The sequence below is a fragment of the Penicillium citrinum genome (genome assembly GCF_028827155.1).
Source record: "Penicillium citrinum strain IBT 23319 chromosome Unknown utg000009l:1.0-4274883.0:1.0-4276374.0, whole genome shotgun sequence".
NCBI lineage: Eukaryota > Fungi > Ascomycota > Eurotiomycetes > Eurotiales > Aspergillaceae > Penicillium > Penicillium citrinum.
The window spans coordinates 1,358,563-1,371,583 of NW_026622694.1; the positions used below are offsets into that span (position 1 = coordinate 1,358,563).

General features: G+C 45.8%; 6 protein-coding genes across 6 annotated transcripts; all 6 read right to left on the minus strand.

The window, feature by feature from the left end:
• Positions 1-550: 550 nt before the first annotated feature.
• On the minus strand, positions 551-2,704 carry N7469_009981 (uncharacterized protein; the record flags this gene model as incomplete). Its single annotated transcript, XM_056648886.1, has 3 exons — positions 551-1,916; positions 2,012-2,331; positions 2,417-2,704. 3 exons carry the CDS (start codon positions 2,702-2,704, stop codon positions 551-553), a joined length of 1,974 nt encoding a protein of 657 aa, XP_056496017.1.
• Positions 2,705-3,094: 390 nt separating this feature from the next.
• On the minus strand, positions 3,095-4,105 carry N7469_009982 (metallophosphoesterase family protein; the record flags this gene model as incomplete). The annotated part of the gene is made up of 1 exon (XM_056648887.1): positions 3,095-4,105. The coding sequence occupies one exon, from the start codon at positions 4,103-4,105 to the stop codon at positions 3,095-3,097; it is 1,011 nt and encodes a 336-aa protein (XP_056496018.1).
• A 549-nt stretch (positions 4,106-4,654) lies between these two features.
• Positions 4,655-6,532, minus strand: N7469_009983 (putative Na/H antiporter; the record flags this gene model as incomplete). Its single annotated transcript, XM_056648888.1, has 5 exons — positions 4,655-5,023; positions 5,084-5,492; positions 5,541-5,623; positions 5,679-6,352; positions 6,415-6,532. The coding sequence occupies 5 exons, from the start codon at positions 6,530-6,532 to the stop codon at positions 4,655-4,657; spliced, it is 1,653 nt and encodes a 550-aa protein (XP_056496019.1).
• A 672-nt stretch (positions 6,533-7,204) lies between these two features.
• On the minus strand, positions 7,205-8,535 carry N7469_009984 (RNA-DNA hybrid ribonuclease; the record flags this gene model as incomplete). The annotated part of the gene is made up of 3 exons (XM_056648889.1): positions 7,205-7,577; positions 7,645-8,221; positions 8,328-8,535. 3 exons carry the CDS (start codon positions 8,533-8,535, stop codon positions 7,205-7,207), a joined length of 1,158 nt encoding a protein of 385 aa, XP_056496020.1.
• Positions 8,536-9,191: 656 nt separating this feature from the next.
• N7469_009985 (nitronate monooxygenase) lies at positions 9,192-10,559 on the minus strand (the record flags this gene model as incomplete). Its single annotated transcript, XM_056648890.1, has 5 exons — positions 9,192-9,300; positions 9,360-9,622; positions 9,685-9,713; positions 9,797-10,324; positions 10,424-10,559. 5 exons carry the CDS (start codon positions 10,557-10,559, stop codon positions 9,192-9,194), a joined length of 1,065 nt encoding a protein of 354 aa, XP_056496021.1.
• A 583-nt stretch (positions 10,560-11,142) lies between these two features.
• On the minus strand, positions 11,143-12,669 carry N7469_009986 (uncharacterized protein; the record flags this gene model as incomplete). Its single annotated transcript, XM_056648891.1, has 7 exons — positions 11,143-11,481; positions 11,528-11,806; positions 11,877-11,972; positions 12,031-12,070; positions 12,092-12,436; positions 12,510-12,596; positions 12,635-12,669. 7 exons carry the CDS (start codon positions 12,667-12,669, stop codon positions 11,143-11,145), a joined length of 1,221 nt encoding a protein of 406 aa, XP_056496022.1.
• Positions 12,670-13,021: the final 352 nt, after the last annotated feature.

Sequence of the window (13,021 nt, forward strand, 5' to 3'; positions counted from 1 at the left end):
TTTATTATTTTCATGTTTCGCTTTGTTCCTGTTTTATACATCATTGTTTTGCGTGCAGTTTTTACGTTCTACGATCATATGATGGGCGCGAGCATTTTTTGTCTTTCAGCATGACGTGTGACGATATTTAATGCATGCAAAGGCCCAAAGAAAGTGAATGAAGGAAATGGAGCGGGCCTCAGACCGGGACGAAGGATACTGATGTGCCTTGCTTTGCTTTCCTCATGAAATGAATGGCTTTTGGTTTTCTTCTCTCTCTTTTCCTTCTCGTGCTGATATTAGTGTTTGATGAATATTGTTTAACTACTTTATGTCTGTGTAAGCTTGTCTTAGCATTTCAGAGGCTCTTGGGTTACAGTCTCTTCAGGTTTGCTTTTATTTTTCTTTCTCATTGCTTTATCCTTATTGGAGTTGTTACTTCTCAATGACCTTTGATACTAATAACTCTTGCTTGCATTCACTTGTATCGCAAAGTACTTCATCCTGTATCTATTTATACATTACTCGCTTGTCTTCACTTGCCTTCTCCATGGTCATTCTAATAACTCAATCAATACTGAATCCCCAACTCCTTTCTTCCACGTAGTTCGACACCCAAAATCTTAGTCACAATCCTCTCAAATGCCTGTTCACTTTCCACATGCGCTGAAGGGGATTTCTCCGCCAATGACGAAGCCTCATGACCCGTCAGAATATCCCAAATTCTGCAAACCTCGTCTTTACCAAGCCTTGATACCTCAGAACAACTTCCACGCCAGGCGATATGTGTATCAGGTCGAACGAGAACTAGCTCTCTTTCCCAGATTTGATGAACTTGAGGCTGATTGTGGATTTGAATGTGTTTGAGTGGAATTCCACGAGCTAGCGCTGTAGAGACGAATGGATTTTCTCCATCATTCAAGTTTTCTTGCGGAAAGTCGCTAATATTCTGCTGAGCTCCGTTTTCCAGGCACATGGTTCTGTCGGTCTTATGACCTTTCTTTGATTCCGAGTCGTATACAAATTGAACGAGTGTAAATCCAGTCCCAAAAAGGTCATAGATACTCGTATCTCCTCGATCATCTAGAAATACATGCGGTGCACGCGAACCAGGTCTTGTATTCGGTGTATACCTTCCAATTTCCCACTTAACTTCATCAGATTGATCCTGGTAAATAATCGGTGAATGATAATGTCGGATATCAAACTCAATGCCCCGATCCCGAGTCTCTGTCCCGGATTCACCGAGAAAGGTATCTATTTCCTGTCGGAGGGCTTCACCATCTGAGGTTGACGCATCGAGGTGATGTAGCCTTGAAGCGGAAATCTGGGCTAGTTTGACATGTTCGAAAAGATGTCTGTATGTGCGGACTATTGCGCGAATCATGGGCGGTCGTCTTTCCATTGTGTAGGATTTAAGAAGTAAGTCTCCACCGTATCCTTTTATCATTGCTGCGAGCCGCCAACTTAGATCTAGAGCATCGACGATGCCGCTGTTCATGCCGTATCCACCATGTGGAGGGCTCCTGTGGGCTATTTTTTTTTTTTTTATGTTCAGCTTGATTTGGGGAAGTTGGTTTGACTCATGGGGATGTATGAACTGACCTGCATCGCCTGCTAAGAATACTCTTAGATTGTCTGTGTGATATTGATCTGCAATACTGAAATTCGGGGTCCATTCACTATCGACTAGGATTTCATCGATTTTGATCCTGTACTTCTCCCCCACGGCACCTAAGACACTGTATATTATCTCGCGGGGGTCTGTCTCATCAGGTTTCAGAAGGTTGACGGGGAAATGTGCTGTGAAGGTATATTTGTGATCTTGATCAATGATGAATCCACCGTTGGCGGCGAATATGTGCCAAAACCGTCCGAATGGCAGATTTTCACTAAGTTCCTTGGATTTGAAATGAACTAGGTGGAATCGCATTGGCCTGTATACCACCGATCTGTTAGCTTCCATCCATGTTGGGGAATGAGTACCACTTCGTAGTAGTACTGGCTTCATGTAAGTATAAGTTATACTTACATGGGACCGCCTTGCATTTTAATCCTAGTTGTACGCCGGACTCGACTTCCACCTCCATCACAACCAACAAGATATCTGCCATGCACTATGTGGGTGCTTCCATTGAGATCGATAAATTCAGCCTTGACAATTCTCTCGTCCTCTTCATGCGACTTGTACTTCCATCCGAACTTTGTTGTGATTTTGGCTCGTTTGGAGAGAACTTCCTTCATCCAGGCTTCGAATACGATCTGAGAGCATCTTTGCTCAGGCTCGGCAGTCTGGCTGCCATCATTGATGATGCGAGCGTGGTTACGCTGTTCTTCGGTAGAGGGAAGTCCCTGTGAAGAGCAGATAAGTATTGCTAGTAGTATGTCCATACATCAAGACTCGTATATAAACAATGTGGAATGCCATATGTCATACCCAAGTATGAAGTAATCTTCCTCCAGGGCATATCTTCGTCACGAATTGCGTATCAAATCTCTCCGTCTGAGGTACAGCGCCGGGCTGAGCGCGATAGTCATCTGCCAAACCTAGGATTCGAAGGATTTCCATCGAGCGACAGTTTGTCAAGTCCATTTTTGGCCATTTGGTAGTCTCAAGGTTCTGCTCTGCGATCAAGCATGGGATGTCCAACCTGTCGAGCTGATAGGCGAGTATCATGCCGATTGGTCCGGCGCCAACAATGATAACTGGAGCGTCTTCGTGCATTTCGCTTTGCTTTCGATTAGAGGTGTGTGGTATATAGATTCATGTAATGTTTGGATGGAAGTTGAGGGTGCCCTAAACAGAACATTCTGTCTTAAAAGGTCCAGTCTCAACCTAAGTCCCCGTCTCAGCCTCAGCCTCGTCCGTGGACTAATGAGCTGTCTCGTTTAAATGTAGATCTCTGATGTGTTCTGGAGTGTGCCTCGACCAACAAGGTTCATAATCATGGAATAGTGATGCATCATTTGAGGTCCGTGAGCGTGTCAGCTTATTGAGTTCAGGCCGGTCAACACAAAAGCTGAAAATCCTCTGTCCCAATCTATTTGCCGGTTCTAAGTATATTATAACTCTAGACTAAATCCCTTCGTCTATCTGCTTCTCAAAAATCTAGCTTCAAAATTTATCTCCCGGTTTGCTTTCCACAACAAAAGTTGGTACCACAGGCTCATCAGAACATTCCACTTGAACAACCTGATGATCGATTCTCCCATCAACAGCCGAAATGATAAGCGCACTTAGTCGATGTCCATATAAGCAAGCTGAGTCCAGCCCAATAGAATACTTCCCCAATTGCAACCTCCGCTTCGCATCGTGTCCGAAAACCACCGTCGTCTTAGATTCCTGTCTCTCCTGCCACGAATCCCACGTCTGAGCCCATCCCTCTTCTCCAAATTCCTCCGTCGCAACAAACTCGCGCCTATCACTGGGCCCCGATTGAGCAACGAAGCTCCGCATATGCATTATCGAATGCGGATCCTGTTGTTCTAGAGGGATGTTCGGGACTAACCCCGCATGAACGACAATTAAATTTTCACCAAGTGTTGACGACAATTCGTGTGGTATCCCAACCCGTAATATCAACGGTAAAGACGCTAGCCATTCGAATTGTGCTTTTGAAAGTGAGGCTGCTGCAATGTATGTTGAAGCACTGTGCTCCACGTCTGTGCCTCCTGCAGATACATGTTTTTGAAAGTCTTCAATTTCCCCGAGGATTTTCCCCGGTATACTGGGCTCAATGAGTCCTGCTTTGACGAGACTGTCTCTTTTGTCATTTATTTGGGCTGTAGCGTGTAGAACTGCGTTGTCGTGATTTCCTCTCACGGCGCTGGCACCTAGTCTCTGTGCGATTTCAAGAACTCCCGCGCTATCAGGCCCTTTATTGACAAGGTCGCCGGCGAGAATGAGATGATCCCCATTTTCTTTGTTGAAGCTGATTTTTCCAAGAAGTGATTCGAAGGATTTTCTCATTCCGTGTATGTCGCCGATAATAACCAGACGCCCACGAACTGGTTCATTTTCGGATCCTGAAGTTGATGGAGGGGTTTGTAGGATATTACTTGTCGGGAGATCTGAGATGAATACTGTGATTGGAAAAATCTTTTTGGCAAGCTTTTCGGTTGCCATTGTGAGGCTGCAGCCTATAATTATTCGGCTCTTTTTTCGACACTTGAATAAATGGTGATGACCAAGTCTGAATGTGCAATATATGAGAGGGTTGAGGGCTTTCCAGTTGTTTGAAGCAAATACTGCCAGAACACTCCGGCGGATGTTACAGTATTTTACGATTGATACACACACAATTATACACGAGGTGAATGGTCTCGTGGAATTTGATTGTAACGAGTGATGTTTCTGCATTGCAGCAGAATCAGGCTCATCTATGCAATATGTAACAATGCAATAAATGTAAAGAGGTAGAACAATGTCCCACCAGAAACAAATTTGTGCAAGAAATACCGACAACCGCCTAAACTTCCCCCACGAACAACACAAAATCAGGTATAATGGAGATATAGATATATTCCATTGGCAGCAACCCCAAGACTCGAGACATCCAGTCAGCACCACTGGAATTCTGAACGTCAATATTGATGAGAATAAGTCTAAGCAGTGACTGGAGAATCAACAATTTTGGGAGTACTGCAATATTCGCACTCTATTGACTCGCGGTGGTTACACATCACGAGCATCGGTAGACTCCGTTATTTCGCTCTCGAGCGGAGGAGAATCACGGAGAATGAGATTGACAGGTCGTTCTGGCTCATCCTTGATACCGGCGCCGGGTTGCATCTCGGTTGAGGATGGCTCAATTACTGAGCGACCAATGCGAAATATTGGCGGGTTTGGCGTCGTTGAGCGATTGCCTCGCTTACGAGACCGGAAGCTGCCATCATTGAGAGGCATGGCAGTGCTGTGAGTGTGACGAGAATCGGCAATCGGTACTGGGTCTGCCTGATCAATGCTCGTGCTGATGGCACTCGAGATGGTCCTCGGTAGATGATAGCCTGCTTTCCCGACAGGAACAGAAAGTCCATGAACGACCTTGGTAGAAGAAGAAGTTAGTGCTTTAAAGTAAGATATAGTTTAGCAATGTCTACTTACAATGCTGCAAATGACCAGAAACCACACCACGATGTCGACAGCATCGGCAACTCTCTGGGCATCTTCTCTGACTTGGCCATCGACAGTGATTTCAAGTAAAAACTCGCGGCTTATGGAAAGATAGAAGATTGCACCGACGCCAATCGGACCGAAGAATCCAACAAAACAAGCCTGCGAGAAGTGCTCAATCTGATGGATGTACTTGTGCATGGCAAGTACAATTGGCAACCGACGAACGATGAGAATGAGAATTCCCAGAAAGATCAGGCGGTAGATGGGGATGATATCGTTGTTGAGGAAAGATTGCCAGGGACAAACGGCACCGAACCACATAAATACAGCCAAGTTGAGTAGCATATCGATGGTGGGCTGGAGGGAGTCATCCATAGTCTCGAGGCGAAACCAGTCACTATATCGATTAGCGTTTGGAGCGGACTTCTTTCGACAAATGACTTACTCCTGCGTGAAAACATTTCCTGCAATGAAGCATGCGAGGAGATCATCTGTTCCAATGAGACCACAAGTGCCCACGATGAACAGCTATACCAAAATCAGCAATCGCAAAGAGAAATATTTTTCATGGAACATGAATCACCGCAAGTGCAATGGCAAACACCAAAAAGCTCTCCCGGTCGACGTAGTGCTTTTCCTCAGCCCAGTGAAGTAATTTCCTTGCCAGCCAGCCAGTCACAGTGCCATAAGCAACACTAAGCAGAATGGTGTATGCCCAAGTTTCGTAGAACCATAAGCCCATAGCCTTCCCACCACCACCACTATAACCTTGCCCACCCATTCCCAGAAACTTCAGCAAATATATGCCGAAGAATAGGAACGGATAGCCAAGTCCATCATTAGCTCCCGATTCCGCAACGATGATTCGTTGCAACGGCCGGGGAACATGCTTGTCAGCAAATTTACCCTTAACGATGGAATTGGACAAGACGGGGTCCGTTGGCGTTACACAAGCTCCCACGATCAAAGCATGCAGAAACTCGAAGTTCGGAATCATGGCCCAAACAATTAAACTACTGCACATCCACATGGCAACCATACCTGGACCCAGTAGTAAAGACAAGCTCCGCCATTCAATTTGAAGATAGCGTTTGGGCAATTGTACTCCAGCGAGAACAAGTTGTACACCGAGTACCAGGCGGGTGAAATGCAAGGTAATTGCATCTAGGTTCTCACGGGAGTGCAGTGCATAATCATCCGGTCGTATGAAATTAGCCGCATGCGGGGAGAAGGCCACCCCGGCAAGCAATGAGATCACTGGCCCACTGTTTAGTATGACATCCTCAGCAATAGATTGATTATAGGTAAATTCAGCTTACATGCTTCAGAGAGGTAGAACTTCTCTTTACAGAGATAAGAAACAAGTCCGAAAAGAGAAACGAAGCCTCCGAGGGTCGCACAGACAATGTTGAAGTTGATCAGGGCGAGGGTCGGCATTTCGTCCCTTGCTCTTGGAATGCGGGCGCGGACGTTTAGTAATGAAGAGACCGTCCCGGTCGAGATATACGGAGATAAAAGGAAGTCGTATGGTTCAATCAAGTCCGGTATTCCTAATATAATTTGCTTGACTGTGACGTCGGTCGGTCAAGATATGCCACAAAGAACAATTATGGCGGCAACAACAAGCGAATGTTATCGAATCATGATAATCTGGAACTTCAGAGACGAGTACACCGAGGTCATAGAGAAGAAGGTCAATCGCCAAGTAGAGCCAAGTAAGCCAAGCCTTGAGAACGTGACAGTGAACGATGTGAGTCGTGGGTTGTGGAGGAGTACGGAATATCTTTGGAAGTTCGGAGATCTTTGTGAATCCGTGCCAAGACCGCGCCAAGATTGACTCAGCTCAAACGGGAATTATATACATCTGGGGTACTTCATGAAATGATGAATGGTAGATGGCATAGTTAGATTACGTAGTCAAATCTAATCAGGTAGATAACTCTACTAGTGCTTGTGTAAAGCTGCTACCATCTGCAGATTTCCACCGTGAAATGGCCAACGGGCATGCTCGATTCATTGTGACATACTCATTACTATTATTTGCAATATGAAGCTCAGAAATCTTCCTCCAGCAATTCCTCAGGCAGGTTGCGGCTGGCCTCCAAGGCCTCAGCCTTCTCTGTCACCCCCCCTTTGGGCACCATTCACGGCCAGACGATCCGCGGCCTCGTTCCCTGGATCTTTCGCGTGCCCTTTCACCCACTCAAACAATGTTTTCACTTTCAGTTGTTTTCGCTCCTCGATGTTCACAAGAATAGACTCAACGAGATCTTTGTTCTCGACCGGCTTGCCGTCTTTCGTTAACCAGTTATTTCGTTGCCAGTTCTTGTACCATACAGTCACACAGTCAATCGCATATCGACTGTCCGTCACAACAGTTACGTCGCGATGACGGGGAGCAATATCAATTGCTCTAAAAATTGCTGTCAACTCTGCACGCTGGTTCGTCTGGCGATTGCCTTTTAATGGCTCCGAGACATTCCTGCTGGCATGTGAGTCAGAGGACCAATATCTTCTTGTCAGGAATATGAAGTCATGGAGAAACCAACCTTGAATCTCCAGGTCCAAAGAATACACCAACTCCGGCCGATGCCAAAGCCGTACCATTTCGTAATGAGCTTCCATCCGTATATATGCGTAACATACTCGGTATCCCATTCACTTGTGTTTTGGTAGCCGCCTTTTTGGTAGCCTCCTTGTAAACGACCTTACCTGTTGCCGGATCCAACATTACATTTGGATCGAAACCATCTATCGCCCCTCGTGGTAATGGGCCATCTCCGGCTGGATATTCTACTCCATTTGCATCTTTAGGTCTCTCATTTTCGATTCCGTGTGCTCCTGCTGGTTGAGTGGTCTCCCCGAACCCAACTGCAGGCGGAGCTTTTTGTGATCCTCCTTCTTTCACGAAAGCCTCTGCCTCCTCGCGTGTCGGGAACTTCCGATACCGCGGCCTCGCGAATCCACGGATTTGCTCTTGGGCTGTTAACCAGTTGGTGTAAACCCCAGGGACTCGACCACGTTGAATGCCATAGAATCTCGGTTCGGACCCTTGTGCGGCAGAGTCGCTGATTGTGCCACCGGTCAGAAACGCGTTGGCGTCTTCGAATGTGGGAAATGATTGAACTAGATCAGCGCGCATTTGTCAGTCAAGTTGTGTTTAGTTTTGCAAAGGGCTTGTCGGCTCTCTCGAACGTGCGCTGAGCCTGTAGAACAGCACGGTACAACTTACAAATTGCGCCCTTGAATCCCGTTATTTGGGCTAGACAGTCTTTCCACCCTTCATACACGCCCGGCGCGAACCCTTTCTTGACAGCATAGAACTTTGGTCCAGTGGTTCTCTTGCGCTTAGTGCCCGCACCTGGCGAGGCAGAGGATTTGGAGCGCGACGGAGCTTTCGACCCGTGCGCGGGGCTAGGTGAAGGAGTGGTCTCGTTCATGGTGTCGGTAGGATATGCGAGGATATGCGAGGCGGATGGATGGAAGAAAGGAGAGAAGGTTGAAGTATATGTTCGAGTAAAGGTATTCTGGCTGTGTCGTGACTGTGAGGTAGGATGAATTATCTCGCGTCGGAGAGAGAATCGCGGCCGGCAGCTCAAAATGAAACTCCGGGGCCCCAATATTGGAGCTGAGGACCAGAATGGCCTGCGAATTGTGAATATCCCGTACGTGACCGGGGAAAGTGAGCTTTTAAGCAGGAAAAGTAGTGAAGAGGGGAAGTTGGATGCAACGGAGGGGGAATTGAAGTGAACGAGGGAGGGGGGGGGGGGTGGAAGGGGGACCTTGCCTGATTGGGACAATCGCAGTGGAGAGTCTCAACGTACTATGTACACTCACTCTATACACTCCATGACTATAGTTTGTATATACTCAAAGCAATTAGGGCAAGAAATCCATGTCTAATGGATTAGAAAAGTATAATCAGAGATGACAATATGAGAAGTTTCAAATAGACATGCACTTCAGAGTATCTCCTGCGAAATTGACACCTCAGAATGACTATATACCTCATACTCCTATAATATGAGAGTATGACGTTTCAACTATAGAAACCTTTCTATAAGATTGTCATCCCAAAGCCCGTAAAAAGTCCAGACTAAAGATACCCCATTACCCTGGCGATAACCTCTTTCACTTCTTTCTGTGTACCTTTGATCACCTCGTCCACGCTGACTACAGCATCAATGACTCCAACACTCGCGCCACTGTGAGATTTGAGATACGTCAGTTGGTTGCCTTTACCGGTAGAGTAGACTTCACATACGCCCAGACTGTCCGTCGATGATCCTTCCCTTCCTTTCTAGCGTCATTATATCGCTGAATAACTTCCTCATTGCTGATACCAGACAGTGAGTCAGTATAGCTGAGCCCAATCACAGCTCGGCCGTCATACTGCTGAGGCCAGACATCCGTGGATTGAAAGATATCATGTTGAACTGATTTGACCGTCGAGACCCCTCCGTCAGTGGTTGAGACGAGCTTTTGTTTGATCTCCTCTGGGGCAGGGCATTCAGTAGTAGCAACGAACTAAAATCGGTCAGCAATTTACACCAGCGTGATGTACTAGCACCGGAGTCAGATATTCTTACTCTGGTTCCCATGACGATACCATCCGCCCCTAGTGTAGTGAAGGATATGTCAGTTCCGTCCGGAAACACTAAAATCGGGGAAAAGAAATCATGCATGGGTGCTATATCTTACCCAGTCCCAAACCAGCCACACATCCTCTGCCATCAACAATTCCACCAGCTCCAAGAATGGCAATGTCACCGGAATACGCACGCTTTGCGTCTCGTACCTCAGGCAAAAGTGACATAAGACCAGCTCCCTGCGCCCATTGATGCCCACCTGCATCAGTACCCTGCACAACAAGAACATCCACGCCTTCATTCATAGCCTTTTTGGCCGCTTGCACAGTGCCAACTTGTACAAAAATCTTAACCTCCCAATCACTCTTTGCCTGAGCTCCTCGAATTGCCGCAATGAGAGGTTGATGATCATTATCTGACTTGGGGAAAGACAGCCAAATCGCGGCCACTCGATGCTTTTGCAGTATAGCGACGACATTTTCGAATCCTTCTGGGGCGAATGTGATAAAGCCAATTCCAATAGGTAGAGCTTGCGACGAAGATTCCAATTCAAATTCTGAACGGGCTTTTGCTAGATTGGTATCTAGATCTGCGAGCTGTTGTGATTCGGAGCTGAAATCGAATCCTCCGCCAATGAAACCTATGATTTATGTTAATTAGATGTCACCGAAGATTAGCATTGTGTGATGTCCGTTGATATTATTCGGTATCTTTATTTTGCCAGGGGTATAGATCGTACCGAAGCCTCCGGCTTTGTTAACTGCTTTTGCCATGGTGAGATCAGTAAATCCCAACATCGGCGCGTTTGCGATGAAGGGACTAGTGGTGTGGGGGAACCACTTTTGTAAAAGCTTCTGGGAGTCGACTGTTGCCATTATGATAGGTCTTTCAAATTGATTCTATTGCAAGTTGAAAATTGTGGAAAGCGAAGAAGTCTGTCTATCATGGACGGCAGTGGGGTAACGCCCCTCATCTGACTGAGGTTGAACAATATGTATGTATATATTTGATCATTTCAACAAACATCTTTTCACAATTACTGGACTAGATGTAGATACTACTGACGATATTCCTACTAGCAGCACAGAAATATGAAAGATCCTCGAAAAAGGGAAATATAAAAAGGGTTAAAAAAAATGAAAGCATCTCATCCATGCATTCATCAACTAGAATTGATGAAAAAAGAAAGTGGCGCCACCCGGATTCGAACCGGGGCCACCTCGGAATTGGAAAATGTCACTGTTCACTGTAGACAGCAAGCAACCACAACGAGGCATCTTAACCAGCTTGACTATAGCACCTTTGATTGGTTATCTCGTCAGATTTTTGGCGATATGAGCAGTTCACTCTAGACAGAGATCTTTCGGTCACATTCTCCACTATACTGTGACGACAGACTAATTGGTTGCTATAAAAATCGCTATACAGTTAAACTTGAGATACACCATCCTGGGCTGATCATTCAAAATGGGTGTTTGGAGTAAAAAACTCTGGATCCAGATCACTGTCACTCTTAGGAATTGGAACTAGCCCAGGCCTGCCTCTTCCTCGCCATTTTCCATAAATACGTCCAGGAGGGTTAGGCCGAAGTGCCACATCGGGGGGTGCCTTAAGCTCCACATCTGACTGAGCAATCGGTTCGAGAAGCTGCTTGAACAGAGTTTTATTCTTTGCAACACAAAGCAGGCCATTGCTGGGCGAGCTTCCCACGAAGAATTGATGTCTCATCCACGGACCACTTAGTCGAACTATTCCAACTTCTCGATCCCATGGGAGCACAGCCACCTGGATAGGTGTCTGTCCACTCAACGAGATTATTACCATTATGGTCTTTCATATTTACTTCCAATTTGTAAACAAGAACCCACCAGCCCCCAAATGCACCATTTAATCTTGCGGCTCCCATGACCTTTGGTAACTCGTTGGCCTTGTTCTCCAAGCTTTCTATGTCATCTTCATACATGACCATGATTGAAGCCCCAGTATCATCAAGAAAAGAAAACTCGATACTTGCGTCCAAATCTTCTTGGCTATTGCCTCCTTCTTGCCGATCATTTTCGTCATCACTGTCATCCGGTGACTTTGGAATAGGCTTCTCAGGTATCCGGAGAGAAAATTGACACTAGTTACTGTGATCAGCTAAACCGCACAAGACAATAAATTAAGATCTGGAGCTTTTCGAATATGCCTACTATATGCTGAAATTGTGCAGTCGTTGTAGGAATAGTGAAGGCTCGTCGATCAGGTGCATTTGTCGGAAGCACAGGAATCGGCCCCAGTCCATTCATCTAGTCTTTGTATTAGTATTCATTCCCTTTTTAATAATCAGATGAAATGTTAGCCTACCCCTTCGACCCAGAATCCATTGTGCTTTTTGTACTTTTCACTATAATAATCGAAGTCTTACCAACTAAACTCCTTAGGGCCATCACAAACCCTTTTTCCCGCTGACCAACAAGTAACCATTCCATCATTCCATTTCAGCTTTCCAGATTCATAAGCTTTGATGATACCATCAATACTTTTGATAAGATGATATTTATCTCCGACTCTCTTTAGGTCACTCTTAATTTCCTGGAGATGTCTCAAGCGGAAATAAACGTCTAACTCTAGACCCGGGGGTGCTGCTTTAACTGTCTTGTCGAGAGAGGCTTTATATTTTTGATATTTCTTGAGTTTCTTTTCCCACCATTGAAGCATGATTCCATCCTCAATTCGCTCCTTGCATCGCTGGATGTTGGCAGCTACGTCGCTGTTTCATGCGAGTCAGATCAGTTCTCCTAGAGTCGACGGAGAGGTTGAACATAAAGGACCGCAGTACTTACTCCTCATGGATGTCATGGTCCTCTGCAGACCATCCTTTGGGGACCTTCTTGGAGTCGGTTATCGGAGGGCCTTTATGGTGCCATCTCCTATATCGTGTAATGGCTTTTCTTTTCGGTGAGCTGACCTCATCGGTCGGGGCTGTTTTTCTCTCTTAGGCATTATGGCACTATCAGTAGTATTCGGTGTAATGTTGACTCTAACAAAGCATAAGGTGTACAATAAGTAATAGGAGGGAAGCCTTAGTAGAATCGGACGATGGAAGGTGGTTTATAAGACATTTCAACCAAAGAGAATGAGCGTTCAAAGACCTCTAAAAATGAAAGAATCATTTTCTGAAAGACGCGATATCTAGTTTTCTTTGGTTGCTTCAACCCAGATCCAGACTAACTCTTTCAAAGAAAACTACGATGAGTAATGTATTTCAAATATGCTGTTCGAAGGGTCTATTCCATTACCCGTGGAAAAAGTATAGCACATTTCTACAAAGAAAGGGTTCGGATAGCTCTAAGAT